The sequence below is a fragment of the Ipomoea nil genome, unplaced genomic scaffold (genome assembly GCF_001879475.1).
Source record: "Ipomoea nil cultivar Tokyo-kokei standard unplaced genomic scaffold, Asagao_1.1 scaffold1421, whole genome shotgun sequence".
In the NCBI taxonomy this organism is placed as follows: Eukaryota; Viridiplantae; Streptophyta; class Magnoliopsida; order Solanales; family Convolvulaceae; genus Ipomoea; species Ipomoea nil.
In genome coordinates, this window is record NW_017617849.1 from 5,747,498 (window position 1) to 5,769,415 (window position 21,918).

The window sequence follows — 21,918 nt, forward strand, 5'->3', positions numbered from 1 at the left end:
TTTTTCTTAAAGATATATGTGTATTTATAGATCCCTCGCAACAATTGAATTGCTATCGATATTTCCACTATCAAACATGGCAATTAGTATGATTAACAAGATAGGTCCTCTTACAACGCCATCTAATAGACACTCTTAATCAATGAGATCTTTTGAGTTGATTTAATTCACATGCAATGAGTTACTAACTAAGAATAATTTAAGGAGTTATGCTTCGGCCTCAAAATTATATGCATTTCGACATAATTAAAGCAATTGAATTGGCCAAACACCTTGTGCTTAGATGGCATCCGGGTTGGACTTCTATATGGGAGGTTGTGAGTTTGAGCCTCAATGGAGGCCTTATTGGCTCTTTATGCTTCAGTAGGTTGAGAAAGTAGCTATGAACAGATAATACATTCTAATAGAATTAGTACCATTCAAAAAAATATAAGAAATTGTAAGAAGATTAATAAAATATGGGATACCATTCAAAAAAAAAAAAGCAATTGAATTGAGTTGTGATAATTTATACACGGAGAAAAAAAAAAACAAATACAGTTCATTGTGCACCGCATTCATTCAAGTACGATGAACATGAAAAGCGGTTCAATTGGACAAAACACGAGCCCTGTACGACGCCGTGTAAGGAATTTTTGCATAATGGTACTGTTTTCACTATTCACTAATCACTATACAGAGAGAGAGAGAAACAGAAAGAAGAAGCAGCTGCACAGTGGGGCCCAGAGGAACTGGGACCAAAGATCCACATAGAAGCCAGCTGTACTCTCTCTCTCTTCTCTCTCCCTCTCACGCCAAGTCTTCTCTAAATCTCCCTCCTCTTCCTCCCAACAACTGCCGTCTTTCATTTGCAGAGAAACGGTGAAATTCGTATCGGCGGTATCTCTCTCTTTCTCTCTCCACTACTGTATTCCTCTCTCTCCACAGTCGTCATGGCGGTATCTCTCTCTTTCTCTCTCTCCCTCGCGCGAGCGCGCTCGTTATCTCTATATTATGTGTGTATATATGTATGTAATATGCGATATGTAGATATGCACGCATACATCGATACATGTTCATCTCAATGATATTTTACTTGTTATATAGAGCGCCGTAGTTTCTTCATTTTGTAGTTTTTTTTTTTTTCCTTTTTGATTGTGTTTTGTCAACTTGATTTTCCTGCAAAGCAAAAGGTTTACGATAATGTTTAATGTTTTTGCTATTGGAACGAAATCGAATAGCAAAATTTTTCTCTCCTGTTAGAGTTTTGCTGAAATGTAGTGATAGTGAAGAAGGTTTTTGCTCAATAGAAGTAATGATTATCCTGAAAATGTACTTGTTGGGAGAAAAGAGGCATGATTCTGAAAATGTTAACATTAACTGATTAAGCCAATCTGATCCAGGGATTTCATTGCATAAGCTTTCAGTCAGTTTACTGTTTCCGTTTTATAAAAGATATGGTTTGAGTACAAGTTGTTTGTTCTTTGGAAATGCAATTTTTCAATTGGCAAAACGAGGTTCTAAGTCTTTTTGAACTCTGTGTGGTGCTGTATGCACACTTGATTGTCACTACTAACCACTGGAATTTTCAGTTTAAGATTCACATATACTGAGTATGAATATGGATTTGAACTTGTATAGTTGTATATATTTACTCAAATAATGAATTTTCAGTTTAAGATATAAACAGAATACTAACATTCCTACTTATGTAGGAAAAAGGACTCCCATTGCCAAAGTTCGGCGAGTGGGATGTCAATGATCCAGCTTCTGCTGAGGGATTCACAGTGATTTTCAACAAAGCTAGAAATGAGAAGAAGACTGGTGGCAAGCCGGAGTCACCACCAAAGAGTGATTCTGAGTTTAAACATAGAGCTGTGCTTGGAAAGCCTCAATCAGTGAGTTGTTGCTGGCTTACTTTTCTAGATATGTCTTCTTTTATTCGTTCAAGCTCAAAATTTCTTGAAATTTTAAGAATGAAAGAGGGCATATCTATCATATATATATATATTCCGTATTACTTTTTCAAGTATGGTTGCATGCACCCTTTTAATTGGAAATCCTATTTAACTAATGTGCAGTTTGTTCATGAAAATAGGATGGAAAAGTTCAACAAATAAATTGTCTACTTTTTTTCTATGAAGTGAATTTTTTTTTTTTTTTTTTTTACATAAAGCAGTGTTAGAGTATGTTTATTACATTCTTATGGAAGAAACAACAACTCAGTGCCACCACCACCACTTTTCCTTCACCAAAGACTCACATGAGAACTAAGGAACAACAAATAAAATAAAAATGATCGCCTGAAATATCATAATGGTTTATGAATGAAAATATTATAAAATGTTCTCAAAGGAGAGACATTCTGGCCTCAGGTTTGCTATGGTATTGTTGGATGCTGAGGGTGGAAGTATAGTAAGAAAGGAGCTGGATGAGTGGGTAGGAGTGAACTGTATATGCATTTGTCAAAAGGGTCTGCTACATATTTTCTGTGGAAGGGAATAATGTATTTACATTATAATTGCTACTGCAATGGACCTTATTGATCGCATGAAGTTGGATTTATGGCAATATGAGTATCTATGTTTTGTCAAAAAACCTTATCAAACAAGAACTGATTGCTATAATTTCATCAACATATGAGAGGGCAGGTCTGCTATAGTAGTTTCTCACTAATCATTAAAGACTTATGTTCTAGAACTAAACTCTGGGGAGGGGATTGATTTCTATAGTTTAATTGGAACTAACTGTTTCACTTACCACATGCTTGTTCATTCCCACCAAAGCTATAGATGTCTGAAAACTTGTGCAGTGAATAAGATTGTGAGAGCATGGTTAATGCATTTTGATATTGCTTCCCTAATTTACATATGGGGGTCATTTCCATTTATTTTGTTGTTGATCTGGCTGTTCTCATCATTTGCAGAAGAGATGGTTCTGCTGTATGCAATCAGCTTCTGCTGAATCCTGAGCTTTTCCAGCATCTTTTTCTCTGTAAAAGAAAAGAGCCATTGGCTGAAAGCATGTCCTGCATTGCACGTGTGTTCCACTAGTCTGGATGGAGCTTTGCGACAAGTCATAACGGAGTTTGTTCTGGTTTGTGTTTTGGAATGTAATTTGACATATGGGTTTTTGTAAGAGGAATGATGGGTGGTGGTGTTCTATTTGTTTAATTAATATATTAATATATTCCTTGTCTAACTTCATTGTTATCACGGCTACTTATTTTTATGCTTCACTTTTAAATCCATGCTCCAAGGTCCAAAATAATGGGTTGGCATTCACATTGCATCCAAACGGATCAATTCTCCCTCTTTTTCTTTTTCAATAATTAATTTATATTTAGTTAAGGTAGAGTCTCAGTTTTAAAGATAATAGGTTAATAGTGGAAATGAACAAAAGTGAAGTTGATTGTGAACAGTTTAATGCAGTACGAATAGAGTTCACTACAAAGTAAACTGAGTTTCATCGAAAGCACCGGGCCGGGTTTTATGAAGAAAAAAAAAAGGCATTGCCAGTGCATGACAGCACAAGTTACAAGAAAAGAACCTGCAGCATTTGTTTAATAAACAAGGAAGCGCATTTAAAGGAATAAATATAATCAGAAAAATGGCTGCAAGGAATTTTTTTGGGTTATAACAGGCAGATATGGCATTTACTCAAACATACAAAAGCAAGTAAGCAAGCTTATCCACATATGTTTGGCAGAAACCGCATGGCCTGGGATGAAAATATGGCTATATTAATCATATCATGGGGAACTTTATACAAAGTAGTATTATAAAGTAGGTGCAGCAGCAATGTTCATGTTCTACTCTAATCAATTGGGTGCTTGTCTGCTTGACGGGATGTGTAGTGTGCAGAAAGCAAAAGCAGAGAAAGGAAAGCACTGGCTACAAAAATAGCATCAAACCATCTGTGGTAGAAGTCGAATTGAATATCTCCACCTAGCACATCTGTTATGATCATCCTGTCAATACAAATCACCTTATGAATTGTAAACCAAATGTTCATCATCTTTTCCGTACCAACATTTTTGTAGTGGTATAAATGGAGTGGGGAATTAAGTTCAACTTCATGAAAAGTAAACATACCGATATTCAGTTGCCAGGCTCTTTCTAATCAACAGAATAGAGGACACAAAATACATCCCCATGATTTCAGAAAGGAAAAGCACAACATTGCTTGATGATCCACTTCCAACTCTGGAAACTGCAAAGAAGAACTGTCCATAACCAAAATTGCAGTTAGGCTCAAGATACATAAAACAATACAAATATCAGAAAGTATCACTTCACAGATCTTAACAGTGAAATGTCATATTCATTGTGTTCTGTGCATGATCCAAGCATGTTTTCTTAAGTGGGAGCATGGGGCACACCACCTAACCCAACCTAATAGCCCAATATCCCAATAATGAAGCAATAAATTATCCCTTTTGGACCAAACAACACCAGAGGTAGACTCTGCTATAAACAGAAGCACCAAGGCAGAACTTACCTTCATCAAATTAGTTAGGAATCCCCTAACGGATATGACAATCAGCATCCCAATGAATAAGAGGGATATATACTGCACAAAAGTGTAAAAATGGTAAGTCCACACTCATGTCAAAATAATATTTCTCATGAACATTAAAAAATAAAAAATAAAAATAAATAAATAAAAAAACAAACAAACAAAAAAATGTTGATTTATGTAAATGTAGGCGAAATGAAACATATTTGAGTTTCTCATTGCCACAAGTAAATATCTAGCTTTTCAATTTCCGAATATCTTAGTAGCATTAATAGAGCTGCACAAGAAAAGTATAGTAGCAATAACATATGAAACAATTAAGAACCTGTGACAACATTGTGGCATTTATTCCTATGTCAAAGAATTGCAAAAATATACTGATTGTCCGGGTCACTGGATCTACAGAACCATCCTGTAAAAGAAAAGCATGTTTTGGCCAAAAATCATGCACACATCTGATAATAGGGGCAAAAACGATTATTATAAATGAAGCTGAGCCACTAAATTGATGGAGTTGTGGAGAAATATACCTCCTTGAAGACAACACTTTGCAAAGACTGCAAAAATAAAAATTCACTAATTAATCACCTAGTTTTAGATACTAAGAACATTGTACACAGATCAAGAGATCTTCAACGGAGATCCCATATGTTGTCTGGTAGTGACATTATATAATATATACAGCAGTGGACCTCACCAACTCATAGTTTTCAAGAAGTTTTATGAGCTTAAAAAACACTATGGGAAAGAAAACACTGTTTCTTCAACCATTGAAGTGTTTGTATAAATACAGTAGAATTATATGAATTGAGATTTTTAATTGTTCAGTCATTTTTTATTAGTATAACCGTACCTTAATCATTTTATACACACAATAGACAGAACAAGCATAACCCAAAAGATTCTGCAGGTGACCTTTCCATGTACGAGAATAAGCAGCAGCTTCCTGAAATAAATATATAAATTGCTGAGTTACATGATACAAGTTTTAGAACATGTACTATTGAGCCAGAAATGGGCCAACAGAATATGCATCCAAGCTTGCAGCTAACATATTATTGATAGACTGTTGAAAACAACAATCATGGAGATTTATGAAAGGTCAGTGTGCGTGAGAGAGTAGTAAAATGAGCATGTCATGTAGGTCTAAAAAACCTTCAATTAAATTCAAGCAAGCTTTTTAAAGATAAGAGTTTATGACCACAATCTCTTCAAAGATCAGGAAATGTAAAAGGTAATTTCTTAGAAGAGAAATGGCAACACATCAATGTAAACCTTAGCTTGGCGAAGCTCATATATTTCCAAGAAAAGCTGCTTTGAGAGTTCTTCCAAAGCTTGTACCTCGGCTTCCATATTTTTTATATCTTCATCAAAACAGCATGCAAAATTATAAGAGTCAAACAAGATTGAATATATTTATTTTCATGTATGATACTTGTACATTTATAGCAGTAATGGAAAATAGTATGCAGCCACACAGAAACAATACTCCACACTCATACTTGGGAACAGAAAATTTCACTGACCAAGTTTGGAGATTTGAGAAACTGACCATGAATATCATTGAGCAAACAACACATACTTCTGTTGCAATTTTTTAAGTGCAACCCATCACAAAAATGATCAAACTTGCTGGTCAGTAATATATATACAAAAGTGTAGCAGATACTAACCCTGCTCCTTTTGGTCATCTTGAACTGATCGCACAACTGTTCCTACAATTCGTTTTAGGAAGGAAGTAGCATTTGTTTTCTGCAACACCAGTGAGAGAAGTTCAAAATCATTAAAATCAGAAAGTCACATACTCACATGAAATAACCCCACTTCTCTCTTCTTTTTTTTTTTCTTTTTTTTTTTCAGCCCATCTGTCCTCATTTGTAAGTATCATCAGGTAAAAGAAAATCTCTAGCATCATGCAGCTTACATCTTTGACTATCTTAAAACAATTATTCATTAACTGAGCTGGAAGATGATTGAAAACTATCTACTAAGTATGCTTTAAAAAGATACTTATGTTCGTCATACATTGACTGACAAATTGCAACATCTCATCTTTCTAAAACTTAACTTTTGCAGTCTGAAGGACTACACATTTTCTATTTGTTGCAACTTTCCATTCTCATTTAAACTATACATATTCTTAATTTTACAAATTACTGGAACAGAATAAGCAAAACAACAATAGATGAAGTTAAATATGCAAACCTCTTCAGCACCTTGGATGCGCTGAATTTCCCTTTGGCAGAGAATGATTCTCTTTTTCTTGGCAATGCTGGTCTCAATTGACTGAATTAGCTGCCTCTCCACTGACTTTATCTCTGATTCTTCAATTTCTCTGCCATGTAAGAGCAAGTGCAGAGCTTTCAAAAATCCAGATATCACTTGTCACTAATGTAACCAAAAATGGGACAGCAACAAGAAAATATATTGACCACTTCTTTTTCTCCCATGGTCAACCAAATTATCCACTACAAGGCAAGGCAGTACAAAATTAAACAAACAAAACAACATATAATAACCCCACTTGTCTCCTTTTCAGTCATCCTTCTCTCGCATCAATTAAAGTCAGAGGCCTGCCCCCAACCTTCTTTACCTGATGAATAAAGACAGATAACTGTATGGTAAATTTACGGCTCCAAAGCCTGAAAGGATAGCCATGACAGTCACACCAATTACTCCAATCCTACTCACGAGCTGAGGCATGGTGAAAAATCCTGGAATACAAAATCTCAGTAATCAAGATGTAGCAGACAGGAAAATAAAGATACATAAAATTCAAGGATGTCAAATGCATAAACAGAGTTTAAAAAATTGAGCTAGACCAAGCCAATGATAAGATATTCAAAGTTGGGCCAATAATTATTCAGTTGAGAACACAAGCTTGAATTTGGCTCAGCAAGCAAGATTTCCTAATCTCTTCCAAACACAATTGAGAAAGTGAGAAGATAGAGGCAAGTGTAAACAAGCCCGATTCGAATTTCAAATAACTCAATACTTTTACAAATAAGGCCAGAATCACGTTCAATGTTTTTGAAAAATGAAAAGAAAAAAGTAGATATTTCGTAATGAAACGAGCATTGAAACACAGCCAAACCTTTATCAGGTGAAGGCATTGGAAAGTGAATGCCCATGCGCCAAAATGCATATAGGAATGCCATCAAGAACAAGGTAGAAACAAGTGCAGCCCGCTCCTTCCTCACACCTGAAATGCGAAGTCAACTTTTAGAGGAAAAAAAACATCCAATAAAGAATTTTAGCTAAGCTTGTAGGGTTTAGAGTGAATGTGCATAGTGCATGCCATGGATAACAGGTTGGACTCAATGTGTTAAGGTTTTAGCATTATGCAGTCCAGAAGTATTGAACTTACCACTGTTGCAAAGCATCAAGTAACAATGATAATAAGGCAGCATGAAGACTAGTAACATTATCAAACAAAACAGGTCCACCTTCCAATTGATCCATCTTGCCCTACAAATCAACAAGGAATTAAACAAAACCAAATTACAGTACTGAAAATGAAGTATTAAACATATTCGAATTAGCTACTTACAAATTAAACATTGAAAGGCAGAAATGTAACAGAATTTCCCCTAAGGCCCCCTTTTCAGTAAAACAATACACCTAAGAACCAAGCTCTAAGAACTTACCCTGCAACTAACTTATATGCTCCCTTCAACTAAAATTATTTAGTTGACATTTGCAAGGGGCCATCAGGAGCATAATCAGTTCATAGGTCAGAAGTTAAGCTGGGAGTTCATCCACTATTCCTTATTAGCATTTTTTCAACCTCCATCCACATATTTTTAAGTGAAATTTCTACACACACAATTGCTCAGATCTTTCTCTACTTTCACCTAAAGTCTTCAACAAACAAGATCTAGTTATTTAATATACAGGATCCACATCAATTTAGCAAATAAAATTTTCAACTGCATCCACTGTAATCCACAATTAATTACTCCACATTACCGTGGAATTCACGGATTTCATAACCGAGAACAAATCTACAACTCAACTCTAGCACAAATCACTATTAAATCACCAAAACACCGAGAATTTCGAAAATGTAAACATGTGTAACAATTAAGAAAGTTGAATGAAAGTATAAAGTGGTAGATACACGTACTCTTTAGAGAGGACGGGGATAATCTCGAAGAGGACAAGCTGGAAGAGGTTGCAAGAGAAGGCGAAGACGACACTGAAGATGATCTGTACCAGCACTCTCTTCTCTTCATACTCCTTGTAAAGCCTCCGGTTCAGAAACCATAGCCCAGCCCAGCCGAGCAGCGCTATAGAACCCACCACTATTACGCCTTCGAAGATCGAACTTCCCCATCCCATCCTGCTTACCGGAAAAACGATAAGAAAAAGGCGGTTTTCCCCGGTTCAATTCCGAACTACCTCCAAGCCGATGGAGTTTCGCTAATTTATACTCCCCCATACTCTTTCTATAATTATCGTTTTTAAACTATGCTTTGCCCATCTATAAATATTTTTCTTCCAAATACTCACGTAAGTTATTTACTGTGTTTTTTTTTTAAACAAAATTATTTACTATTTTTAAAAAAATATAAATGTAACTATTTTCTATATTATTACGGAGTATTATTTATTATTAAAAAAAAAAAACTGAAAAAAGTAGTGTCGATCAACATCATGCTTCATTGTACATCCGATAATATATAAAAATGAACTTATAAATTGTACAAACTTTAAAAGTGAATCAAATTATAATTTTTTCATATTATAAAAGTGCACACATTTTCGAAATGGAAAATGTTTCTTACCCCTCTTAAATTTTTCTCTCATACTTCACCTCCTGATGTGACTTCCAATCATTAGGTGACCATAAATATGCTAACCAACTAACTCGCTTGATTTGCGTAATTGATTGTGCACTCTCATCCCTTAAAGAGAGATCGGGTGAACTCCCTCTCGTATGGAAAAATCAATCTAGTCAGCACTCCTCATGGCTTGATCCAAAATAAAAATAAAAAAATGCTAACCAACTACTAAAAAAAAAAAAAAAAAAAAAAGTTAAGCCATTTAAATGATGTCAAGTCAGGAGAGAAAATAATAATAATAATAATAAGAATATATAGTATTACTCTTTCGAAATTAATATTCTCAAATTTTTGAAACAAAAACAAAGATTTTCTTTTTTATTATTTCACTAATATTGTATGCATGTGCCATGGTATAAATAACGCAGGCTTAATGAAGAAAATTTGAAGGGTGAATATTCTTTAATTACATTAAATAACATTCTGATCTATTAAGTATTTACGGTTCAAAAATTTTTCATTAAGACTATTATTTAAACTAAAGTATGAAAGAGAAAAATACAGCCACTACTCAAAAGTATGAATTGAGTGAAACTCGTCTTATGCTCGACAAAGAACCACAAATAGCTTACCAGTTTATACCAAAACAGTTAGACTGGGAGTCGAATCTAGGACCCCACGAGTACCAAGACAACTGCCTAACCAACTCCCAAAGTGAATCCTAATATTTCACAATTGAGTTAATACCCAAAATCGTCCTCGACTGTAGTGATTTTTCTCAATTTCGTCCTAAACGACTTTGGTGATCTAATATTGTCCCAGACTTTTGTGTTTCGCTCAATTTAGTCCCCCATTTGTTATTCCGTCAAATTGGTGTTAAATTAAGGAATAATTCAGTAATGTCAATATTGATCTCTCTTTACTTTCAACTTGTGAAGTGCGAAATTCCTCTTTCTTGTACGAATTACACCCAGATTTACTCCCGGACCTGCAAATCAAATTTTATATTCGCAGTTTTAGGAGTAATTCTAGAGTAATTCGTAAAACAAAAAGGGATTTCGCAGTTCACATGTCTATGAGTAAAGAGATGCCAATATTAAAATTACTGAATTGTCTATTTATTTAACACCAAATGGACAGAATAACAAATGAGGGACTAAATTGAGCAAAAACACAAAAATCTGGGACTAAATTGAGCGAAACACAAAAGTTTGGGACGATATTAGGTCACCAAAGTCGTTTAGGACGAAATTGAGAAAAACCACTATAGTCAAGGACGATTTTGGGTATTAACTCTTTCACAATTACATCAAACTTTAATCAATTTGGTATCAAATCCAATATAAAAGTTCAACTAATTTGCTATGAAATCTCATATTGAGAGAATAGTTCCACAGGTTACAAAACTCATTATGGTATGATGTTGGCAAAACTAAGGGGTAATATTCATGAAATGCACAAAACTGTAACAGAACATGGACACTATTTCGCAGGCTAACTTGGCACTGATAAAAGGGCTGCACAAGAGAAGCAAATGAATTGATTAGAACTTGTTCAGACATTATGTACCACTGGATTCAATCAGGTAGATACTTCGTTGGAAAGAAGAGGCTGCAAAATCCTCATTTCTTCCTCAACGAACCTCCTATACAGTTGCTTCTCGTGGTTATGCAACTCCATAAACAAATCCCTTAACTGTTGGGCGCATTTGTAAGCTTCAGTTCCAGAACGGACCACCATTAGTTCATTATCAAGGTAAATGTCATCGTGTTTTTCCTAAGGAAGAAACCACATGAAAAGCCTTAACAGCGAAAATCCAAATAAGTTTTGCACAAGGGTATGAGAGGTGTTCAGTTACTAAGAAACCATGTTGATGCAGACAAACCATATTTCATCACATAAACAATAAATGGTCTGGAGCTTACCTGAATTTTGCGGACTACACTCCCGAGTGAGGTCCGATGCATTCCATGCTTTGAAACACTTTCAATTACAACCCATGGCCTGCAAAAACAGTTGAACAAACAGAAGGTAATCACAGACAGTCGGGATGACTATGATTCTATGAATGTGCAAGGAAATTTGGCAGCTAAATGGTGACATGATCAGCACAGATTTAGAAGAAAGTAAGTAGTCCAGGTCTTGAAATCCTTCGTATTACAAAGGAATTCAAAACAACATTCGCACTAATTGAGACAGAAGTAGTCATTAGCTTTAACAATAATACCGTACAATTTTTTCAAAACAAATACAATTCGAACTTTTTATTCAAATGATAAATATACAGAACCAAATTTCAACATCAAAAACTTTACAGAACACAATTAACATTTAACAAATTTAGGCACATGTGCAACCACCATCTACAAGACTATAAGGCCAGTCGCACACACATGCCAACATATTTAGAAGCTTGTGGCTTAAAACAAATGGCAATGTACAGGCACTAATGGTGGTACTGTAGTACAGGCTGTACAGCAAGTCAGCAACACTTTTAAGAGAAAGGTGCGATTCTAAGGCATACCTTCCCCTCATAGACACAACGAAGTGATCAGGATTGTCGAGAAATCGGTACACCTTCTCATGCTGCTTCTTGCAGTCCAGCACGATAACAGCTCTTGCAAAGGGCGTTGACGAACTTAGAAGTATATATGCTTGTGGGGAAATAAATGTATGCCTATATATAAACTCCCTTATTGATGAGGGAGATAAGGTTCTCTCCAAGTTTCCAATTAAGATGAAATGGCTATTTAAAGTTTCACCACCAAGATCTTTATCTTGATCCTGATTAGCATCATGGTTGCTCATAGTTCCTGTGTCTTAGATGGGAAAAAAAATAGATGAAGGTAAAGGAGAATGAACATATCCTTTGGGCCAATATTACTAAGTTATAAACAAACTTTTGGTTTCACCTTTACCATCATCTAACTTCCAGCCGTTCTGAATGTCCTGCAGGATACACAAAAGACATTAAATCATAAATGCATGCATCAACGATACCAGATTAATCTTGTGAAACTAGAAAAGATAGCCTGAGATGAAGTTGCCTTCTGATCAATGGACAGGTGACTCCCTCCTTTAGCAAGCACTGATCCTTTGAGTGCTGATACTTTATTCCTAGGAATAGCAGTAGATTTGCGAGAAGAAACTTGAAGCTTATCTTTTGCCAATTTTGAGAAGGAAGCAATTTGTTGATCAACCTGGCAATCATCCTTTATAGTACATATGCTAGCAACACCAGCAATGGTAAAAAGACCCTCTTTAGGACCATGAGTCCAGGATAGTACAAATTCGCATAAACATTCCTCTTGTCCATTGACTAATGAATGCTTTTTGCGGTGCACCTAACAAATAACGAACAAATAATCATCTTAGAACTTTGCAAAAGTAAAGAGAAAAAGACATTTTCTGACTAAATATCTAGAAATAGCAATTTGTCTACAGAATCATAATGGAAAGAAGAATCCAATTAATCATGTTGGATAAATTCTCCCTCCCACCTGTTTTTAATTCTCATGAGAGTCAATATACTGCTTTTTCATTGAAAACAATGCACCCTCTCCCTCTTTTCCAGTGCATTCTTATACAGTCATAGAAGAAGCTATTGATAATGCAAATCCCAACAAACTTCTTCTACTTATTTTTAGAAAAAGTAAATAAATATTTTGAAGACAAAACTACTGATAAAAGAAAATTTAAAGGACTGAAGTAGCAAATTGTATATAAACTATAAAGACAAACAATTAATGGGAAGTGCGAAAGGTGGGGAGGCCACGGATTGTGTACGAAAGGGCGTTGGCAACATTGTCAGCATGGTCCTCGGCTATGGGCCGTCTGGAGAGTCAACAGCCACCGCCTGCAGCTACTGCCGCCACTGGGCAGACCCGCGCGCTGCCACGCTGCTACATGGATGCAGCGTACTCGGCCACTACACGGGGGGCGGCCTACGGTTTATATCTCCAAGATGCGAACGGCAATTTTATGGCAGCCAAGAATGGTCCATTACCACTTTGTCAGGGACCCTTTATGGCGGAGGCATATGCATGTAAGGAGGCCCTGTCCTGGCTTAGGGATCGGGGGATCACGGAGGTGGAGTTACGATCAGATTGTTCAGACCTGTGTCACGCTCTTGGCAATTCAGCGACGGAGTTTCGCACTTATGAAGGTTTAGCTGTTTCAGCATGTCGGGATTTAATGGGTCTTTTTGTTTCCTGCTCTGTTGTTTATATTTCTCGCTCTTTAAATTTTTTAGCGCATTCGTTAGCTCAGTGAGCCTCTACACAGGCATACTCTATGTTATGGGAGGATACCCCTCCTGCCTTTATTTCGGCTTTGATTGATTAATATATTCAGCAGTTTACTTTCAAAAAAAAAAAAAATTAATGGGAAGTGAAAACAGTTCAGGTTATCTCACATAACCTTAGGAATGTGAATATGGTAACATCAGATTCTCTTGTTTGGTTCAAGGAAATGTGAGATTCCCAAACTTTGTTTTCAGTTCATTTTTTGTAGCTTTCATGGTATCACATTCCCCCACATTCTTAGATTATGTGAGATTCTTGAGAACATGGTTGAAAAAATCGTCAGGCGTTTCCTGGGCGCTCGGGGGGCGCCTAGCGCCTAGGGCGGGGATTAATCGGCGCCTAGGCGTCCGTGTATTTTTTATTTTTTTAAAATTTGTTTAAAATGTTTTAATGACACATTTAGAAAAGAAGGGAACAATAGCTAATCGGCCGACTAGGCGACCTAGTAAGCGTCTAGGCGGCACTTAGGCGGCCACCTAGCCGGCCAACCGCCTAAACCACCGATTATGGTGATACGCTAGGCAACCGGCCAGCGCCTAGCACCTAGGCGCCGATTAGGGATTTTTGCAACACTGCCTGAGAGGGTTACATTACCTTAAAATATCCCTTGAACCAAACACCCCTAAAGGACTTTTGAGGTTCTCATTATAGTCGCCAAAACTAAAAGAATTTGGAAGAGAAATTAGAGAACAATCTAGTAAGTCATATTGGGATGAGCAGAATCCTTGTTTTGAAATTCTAAGGTCTAAATCAGATCAACATTTTCTGTCTTAGATCAACTTGAATATGAACATCATCATTCTAAACATTAAAATATAGGAAAATTGTACATTCCGTCCTTAAGTTATAAGAAAATTGTAGGGGATTTGTCCCTACTTGTTGATTGTGCTTACTTCTTGTGCCCTAAGTTACAACTTTTGTCCTTTTTCTAACAGAACACTTCTTCAATATTCTATTCAAATCCTACCCCACATTCACATTGAAATAAACATTTGCAGATTTACAGGCTCTATCACGCCATTGAACTCTCTAGTCTCCAACTTCGGAAAATAATTTTTTTTAAAATAAACACAATACAATACGGAGTACTGTTGAAATGAATAAGTATGAGGATGACTCTAGCAATCTAGCAGGTGGATTAAAAAAATACTGAAATAAGCAGAAATATGATTTTGCGGAAGAGAAACAGATTTAGCACCGAAAATACGGAATGAGTGACTCACTGCTTCAACGAGGGCATCGTAGTAGCGCATGTCATCCCGGTAGGAATCGTGGCATGCCGCGCAAACCAGGGAGCCTTCCGTGACTCTGCCGCACTCGTTGTCCTGAAGCTGCGGCGAAACCTCCCGGAACCTCTGGACGACGCCGTCAATATCCTCCTCGGACTCGAAATTTGAAGCTACGAACTTGTCGGTCTCCTGCAGGCCCTGGAACTGGATCGTCAGGGTGTCGCCTTTCACCGCCACGTGCACACTGTACCAAGCGTCGTCGTCCCTCGCCCGGTACTCCAACACTCGCTCCCCCGCCATAACCACCTTGCTCTCTTGCAGGCGGGTTTGATGAAAGAGGAAAAAGCTTAACGAGTCCAGATCACACACTGGCACACTGCACACTAGCCACGATCGCAGTACTAACCAAATGGGCGTTTTGCATTTTGTTTCCTTTTTTTTTTTTTTTTTTTTTTTGCAGTACTAACCAAATGGGCGTTCTGCATTGATCACTGATTCACTGAGGCCTGACTCCTGAGCATATACGTTTCTTGTAGCCTTAAAATTAAAAAGAAAAAAAATTCACTTTTGGTCGTTTAATATTGTAAATATGTCAATTTTGATAATTAACTATTAATATTTTTAAATTAGGTGTATGACTATGTAATTTGTATTAAATTTAATTTTTAATTATTAATATTTTTGAATTAAGTGCATAATTTTGTAATTTATATTACATTTAGTTCTATTGTCTAATTTTTTGACCAATTATTACTGAAATTTTAACGAGAAAAATAGTTTTTCCATTAATAATTGGTCGAAAATACTATTTTAATTAGAATATATATATATATATATATATATATATATATATATATATATATTTTGTTGAAATTCTAGTAATACTTGGCTTGAAACTTGGCCATAAAATTGAAAACGAGATACAAATTACATACTCATGCACTTAATTTGAAAATATTAATAGTCAAGGATCGTATGTGATACAAATTACATAATTATGCACATAATTTTAAAATATTAATAGTCAATGATCAAATTTGATACATGTACAATAGTCAATAGATAAAAAATGAATGAGATAGTGTAATAATGAATAATGAGATGGATGTTGTGACCCACAAAAAACTTGGAAAAAAAAGTCAAACTATTAAGGTTGCTCTAAGTCTCTATTGCAAAAATCACGCCTAGGCGTCGATTAATCGGGGTTTAGGCGCTAGCAGTGGCGGAGCCAGAAAGTCGAGGGGCCAAATTTATAGAGGAAATTTATCATCTTAGTCGATATTAGTACCAACCACACAATATTATTATATACATACCATATATGATTGTGTCAATTATTATTGATAATTATTTTTAATTATACTATGTGCAATAATATATGAAATATATAATTATATGAGTACGATCGTTATAATTGTCAAACATTATTTTTGATTTTTTACATAACACAAAAATTATACAATAGTAAAAAATAGGAAAAATTACACTTTTAATCACTAAGTTATAGGGTAATGGAAGAATTCATAATTATTATATTAGTCGTGCTCACTTTTCGTCCCTAAAATATACTCTGTAATTGATGTTGCAAATTTCATCCCTTTACTAACAAAACATTAGGAACGAAGTATAGCTTAGAAAGGAAGAGTGACCATAACCTGTTATTAAAAGGACGAAATTTGCAACGTCAATTATAGCTTAGGGACGAAAAGTGAACACGACCAACAATTATGAACAAATTCTACAATTATCTCATAACTTAGGGACGAAAAGTGTAACTTTCGAGTTCATTTAATATATACATAATTTAAAAAAAAAAAAAAAAAAAAAAAAAAAAAAAAGAGGGGGCCAAAAGTGTAATTTATCCATATTATAATAATATATACCTATATATTTACTAAAAATGGGGGTGGGGTGGAGGGGGGCCCCCTGGGCGCTAGGCGATGCCGGTCGTCTAGAATTTTGGTGGAATTGTCGTTTTAGGAGCCCACCTAGGCAGCCTAGGCGCCGATTAGGTCGCAACGGCTTAGGCAGTTGTCTAGACGGGCGTTTAAGCTACCAGTTAGCTAATTTCAGTGGTTTTTTAAACAAGCTATTTTGTTCAAATTTACGTCTTTTTAATATGTTAGAACTAACTATTAAAGTATTAAATAATTTATAATTACCAAGTCTTAAATATATATATATTTTTAAAAAAATCTCTTAAATTAAAAAAAAAAAAAAAAAAAAAAAAAACTAGGCACCCAAGGAACGCACTCCAACACGTTGTACTAAAGTAAGCTCTCATTTGGCAACTATAGTTCAATTGGTCAGACTATTGACTTCGTAATAAATTTAACTATCTACGAGAGTGTCTTATTGAAATTTGCACACGATGGAGTAGTGATTGCACTCAAAAGCTATTAATTCATTGATCATACATATAATTAGGGTGTTTAGTTTTGTAAAATTTGGAATGTGTAGATAACAGGAAAGAAAGTAAACGATGCATCATTTTTATATTCTCAAAAATCAGAGTACACGAAAATAAATACTGGCATGTTTAGAACTAAGTACTTCATTCCCATCCATTTCCCTCCCCTCAGATTCTCATTTGAAAAGGTTTCTCAGACCATCAAAAATTTTAAGCGCCCTTAGTTCACCACTCCTTATATCCCTCAATCTCCTCCTCAATATCTGCAGAAAAGCAACCAATACAGCATTATTAAGATTCAACCCTGATAAACAGCTATTGAGATTAAGCATTAGTTTGATGAGCTAACACAGAATATGTATGTATATGCTCTTACATATTGTGCCCGGAATAGTATTCTCCTTTCGCTTGTGCACAAATCCACGGCTAGCTGTTTCAGAAACACCCTTCTGTTAAGTTGCTTTGGATTTGTTACATCGAGATCCATTTCCCCACTCGCCTTTTATAGAAAAACACATGCAGAATGGAAAGCTTAGTAAATGCAATATACATTTGTGCACCTTTAAAATAGATTTTGTAACACTCGTAAGAGACTTTTTCGACAAAGTTAATTAACTATTTACATTTTGTTGGGGGGGAAGGAAGTGTTTTACTACCTGAAGGAATTTGGAGTACTTCGATATGCCAGACTCACAACTATCAAGAATATACTGCAATGCATCTTCCTCTATTTCAGGATACCTGATATCCTTCTTGGATGATGTCCTATTTGATGCAGCAGCAGCCATCTGGAATAGATCTCATATCAGTGTAATATCATATTTCCGACAATATATCTTGAATTTACATGATTATATCTGTTACATACCTCTTCAAATTGTCTATTCATACTTGGGGGGCTGACTGCTAAATAAGCATATGCCATCAACTCCAATGGCCACCCAGTAATTTGTACAGGAAACCGTTCTGATCTGTTAGATGTACATAAAATTGCAACTTGTGTTTTTATTTAAAAAGAATACACACCAAAATCAAGAAGAGCATCCAAACTCAGTGATATCGAAGGCTATATTCACAAGGTTGCACTGATACACATCATTATTCATTCCACACAAATACAATGTTGATGACTACCAATCAGATACTCACGTAGATAATCCATGCTTTTTCAAAGCTTCCATCTTCTCCTTGTAACATTTGTCAGACTTCTTAATTGACACTGACACCTCAACTGAATCACTGGGATTTGTGCCTTCTCTGGGGACAAATCCATATGAAAGCAACAGCTCTCCATTAGACTTCTTTCCATATGATATAAAAACCTGCAATGCAATTTGGTAACATGTATAGTAGTAACCCAAATGGTCTGATGAATATCAGAAAATAAAGTTTTTAGCTACACCACATGCTAGGCTAGTAAATGAGAATGAAAAATTTTGCATGTATAATTTTCCAGGAGAGACAATGAGGCCTTTGGTCCAGTAGTAAATGGTGGAAACACCATGCCTTCTCCACTTTGAGATGGGTTCAACTCCCACAAGAAATACTGGGGGGAGTTGAACTTTGTCCCTTTCAGTTCATGTTTATGTTGGATATTGTCATTAGATATTGTAATTGTACCTGTGGCTTTAGTAATTGTAATTTTTGGCCATTCATCAATTGTAATAATTGCGATTGACTAGTAATCATCATTGTATCAAACAAATAAAAGAAAGCTTCCAGGAGAATTTTTACCAATTGTTTGATTTTGAAGTTCATGTGTATATAATCAACCTTGATCTAAAGGGAGTGTGGAAATTGAAGACTAATGAGATGAAGGCTATATGACTTTGGAAGCTAGTAGTTTACAGAATGGTGAATAATTCAATGAGTCAGTGTGACAAGAAAGACAGAACTGCATACCTGTTCACCTGGCTGATATGTCCTATCTGTTGTGAACACAATGCCTTGTGAAGATTTATCATAATCCAGAAATGTTTCCACCTTAACAAATTAAATGTAGCTCAAAGACATTAGAATTAGGATTTTGTAGTATATCACTGTTACAAATATTTATTGCAACAGTGTCTTGACATACCTCACAACTATGGTTCAGCATGTCTGCCCAAGGAACCAAGGCAACCCTTCCATCCATTGAGGGTAAACGGACCTGAAATCATCACTCTTGTCTTTAGGCATAGCTGTCAGCTTTAGGAATTAACCAATCAGAGAGTTTAAAATCAAATACTCACCAAACGTGAGAAGAGGATGCCAAATGACCATTTAAAAGTCTCTATATTGAATATCTGCAATAACATGGAACATGGATTTGCCTTATTGTGACAACTTAAAGCATCACCAAAATAAATCTCATAATAAAGAATTTCCAGTTGCCATATAAACTTGCACATAAGAACTCCCTTCCCTCTTTCAACACTACGAGAAAAAGCAGGATAATGAACTTTTAAAAATTTGACAGCCCTGCTATGAACTTTTCGTCAAGACATTAAGACAGGTCCAAATTGGTTAATCTTTGGGAGTAGAACCATCAAATTGCTTTGGTCTTGTTATTAGGTTAGAGACCCAATGAAAAGCCTTGAAATTGTGATTAAGTGGACCTCTTATTTAACTTTCTCTTCTCGCTCGCAAACACAACAGACTAGCTACAAATAATACATTCATTTGTTGAACATTTAGTAGTTCTCAACTTATATACAGTGTGTTGCTTTGGTAGCTTGACTAGTGACTACATCAAAACAGACTGATGTCCAATAATTGACATTGCCATCACATCAATACAACAAAACATTTCTTGTCAGGTTAAGAAAATGCCTCAAACTGCCATGTATCTCATTAACAACTACCAATCTCCAAAATCACCATGATTCTCAATCAGTCAGTCCCACAAGTTACAGAAAAATAAGATGTTGCATATAGATATAATTCAATATAAGCATAAATAACTCCTACAAGTACCTGTTCGGGAAATAACTCAGGATGCTTGGAAAATATTTTGAGCCTCAAGTCATTGTACCTGCAGAAGAAATAAGAAAACAGCTCAGTAGTAACCAAAGCATTGAATATACACTGAAAACATTGAGTTCTCTTAATTAAGGTAGCATCAAATCCATATTCTAGTTTGTTAAGGATTGAAGGAAAGAAGACATACGTTCCAATAACATCATTCACTCTTTCAATGGCTCTCTCCCGTATTTGTGATGCTTCCAGATACCTGTCGAGCTCTGATCGAGTCCTGAAATGATATACAGCAGCTGTAGAGAGAACCAACTGAGAATCGAGCCATTATGATTTATGTAGCAGAAGAAGGAAGAACCTGTGATGTCTAAATGAATTTTTCTCCGGACCAGGAAGGAATCAATAGACAAGAGCGAAGAGCTCACCAATATAAAAGCGAGTAAGGCTGTGTAGGCAAGGCAGAGATATAGTTACTCCATCTTGAAGACTTGATCAGACTTGCCTCGCTGATTAAATACGTTGCTATCAACGGCCAATCAGGTACACCATAACGTTTTAACACTTGACCAGCATCTGGTACACTCCATTCCTAATATCAAACAATGGAAAATGAAAATGAAAACCAAAACCGACTTCAGCAAGTCTTCAATTTAATAATCACCAAATTCTGAGCTAGCATCTAGAAAACAACTGTATATAATAATAATCCAGTCTCGAGCAATACATTGAAGCAGAATTGAGTGATAAGATTACCGAATCGGCAGTAATGACGAGCGAGGGAGGCACGAAGAGCAGCTTCTCTCCCTTCCTGATGTTCTTGAGAGCAACGAGACCTCTCTCTCCTATATCCACTCTCTGTATGGCCATTTTCTGAGGAGGCATACCCGAGTCCGACAGCCATTTCTGCAAAGCCGACGCGTTGTCGAGGGAGTCGGTATCACAACCCCAAGGGACTGTCTGGATTTTTGCGGCCTCGGTGGAAACTGAGGAACACCGTATGGTGGTGAAACTTGTTGGGTTCCTTCTGAAGAATGTGTGACAGATCGGACTGGAAAGGGCTCTGCGAGACTGAGAGAAAGGAGGGAGGAGAGTGGATTGGAAGATGGTAGAAGCTTCAGGCATGGCTGAAGAGCGAGGGAGGGAAGCAAGCAAGCAAGCCACAGAGACAGACGGAGAAGAAGATAAAACCAACCCGCTTAAACCTTATCTCTACACTCTACTCATGGGGTGACATAAGGTCAGGACTCAGGAGTCAGCATTGCAGGTTCGTTTTGACAGTTAATTTTGACTTCGCTCCCTTTTTTTTTTTTTTTGGGGCAGATTTTTACGAAGCTGTACGTAGTACGGAATTGCAATTTAGAAGTAATTTTATTCAATTTATTCCATCGTTAAAAAATTTAGATTTACAACCTATTTGTTCAAGTTGATTTTTCAATATTCCTTGAGCCACGAAATAATATTACTTCAGTTACATTATATATTGCGTCATAAGCAAGAAGGAGAAACACAAATTTAGATTTACAACCTATTTGTTCAAGTTGATTTTTCAATATTCCTTGAGCCACGAAATAATATTACTTCAGTTACATTATATATTGCGTCATAAGCAAGAAGGAGAAACACAGAAAATAAATATGATTATCTTATTCTAGAAAAGTGTTTGGTAAATTAACTGTTAACTTATTACATACAAAATGACTTTCTCAAAAAGTTTGATAAAAAAATTACTTTGAACAGTT

At 35.9% G+C, this 21,918-nt stretch overlaps 4 protein-coding genes across 15 annotated transcripts; 1 reads left to right on the forward strand and 3 right to left on the reverse strand.

The window, feature by feature from the left end:
* The first annotated feature begins 775 nt into the window (after positions 1-775).
* On the forward strand, positions 776-3,227 carry LOC109188039 (RPM1-interacting protein 4-like). The gene is made up of 3 exons (XM_019338528.1): positions 776-938; positions 1,695-1,877; positions 2,906-3,227. Exons 1-3 carry the CDS (start codon positions 933-935, stop codon positions 2,948-2,950), a joined length of 234 nt encoding a protein of 77 aa, XP_019194073.1. The 5' UTR covers positions 776-932; the 3' UTR covers positions 2,951-3,227.
* A 286-nt stretch (positions 3,228-3,513) lies between these two features.
* Positions 3,514-8,948, reverse strand: LOC109188035 (GPCR-type G protein 1). 2 transcript variants are annotated; one of them, XM_019338512.1, is made up of 13 exons: positions 8,624-8,948; positions 7,865-7,965; positions 7,592-7,699; positions 7,091-7,211; positions 6,703-6,832; positions 6,171-6,249; positions 5,773-5,861; positions 5,351-5,443; positions 5,028-5,054; positions 4,823-4,909; positions 4,480-4,551; positions 4,074-4,204; positions 3,514-3,949 (listed from the first exon to the last, which is right to left on the reverse strand). In XM_019338512.1, the coding sequence occupies exons 1-13, from the start codon at positions 8,836-8,838 to the stop codon at positions 3,796-3,798; spliced, it is 1,407 nt and encodes a 468-aa protein (XP_019194057.1). In that variant the 5' UTR covers positions 8,839-8,948; the 3' UTR covers positions 3,514-3,795. The 2 variants fall into 2 exon arrangements, with proteins under 2 accessions (XP_019194057.1, XP_019194058.1); XM_019338513.1 differs by lacking the exon at positions 7,865-7,965 and having other exon boundaries at positions 8,624-8,935.
* Positions 8,949-10,577: 1,629 nt separating this feature from the next.
* LOC109188036 lies at positions 10,578-15,253 on the reverse strand. Of its 11 annotated transcripts, none has more exons than XM_019338526.1 (6): positions 14,809-15,253; positions 12,329-12,625; positions 12,200-12,230; positions 11,806-12,094; positions 11,207-11,285; positions 10,578-11,057 (listed from the first exon to the last, which is right to left on the reverse strand). In XM_019338526.1, the coding sequence occupies exons 1-6, from the start codon at positions 15,112-15,114 to the stop codon at positions 10,863-10,865; spliced, it is 1,197 nt and encodes a 398-aa protein (XP_019194071.1). In that variant the 5' UTR covers positions 15,115-15,253; the 3' UTR covers positions 10,578-10,862. The 11 variants fall into 11 exon arrangements, with proteins under 11 accessions (XP_019194071.1, XP_019194070.1, XP_019194069.1 ...); XM_019338525.1 differs by having other exon boundaries at positions 11,806-12,100; XM_019338524.1 differs by having other exon boundaries at positions 12,194-12,230.
* A 2,030-nt stretch (positions 15,254-17,283) lies between these two features.
* On the reverse strand, positions 17,284-21,424 carry LOC109188415 (ribulose-1,5 bisphosphate carboxylase/oxygenase large subunit N-methyltransferase, chloroplastic). Its single transcript, XM_019339081.1, has 12 exons — positions 20,933-21,424; positions 20,605-20,768; positions 20,373-20,456; positions 20,180-20,237; positions 19,456-19,509; positions 19,302-19,373; positions 19,127-19,207; positions 18,374-18,546; positions 18,093-18,195; positions 17,881-18,012; positions 17,601-17,723; positions 17,284-17,487 (listed from the first exon to the last, which is right to left on the reverse strand). Exons 1-12 carry the CDS (start codon positions 21,299-21,301, stop codon positions 17,401-17,403), a joined length of 1,500 nt encoding a protein of 499 aa, XP_019194626.1. The 5' UTR covers positions 21,302-21,424; the 3' UTR covers positions 17,284-17,400.
* Positions 21,425-21,918: the final 494 nt, after the last annotated feature.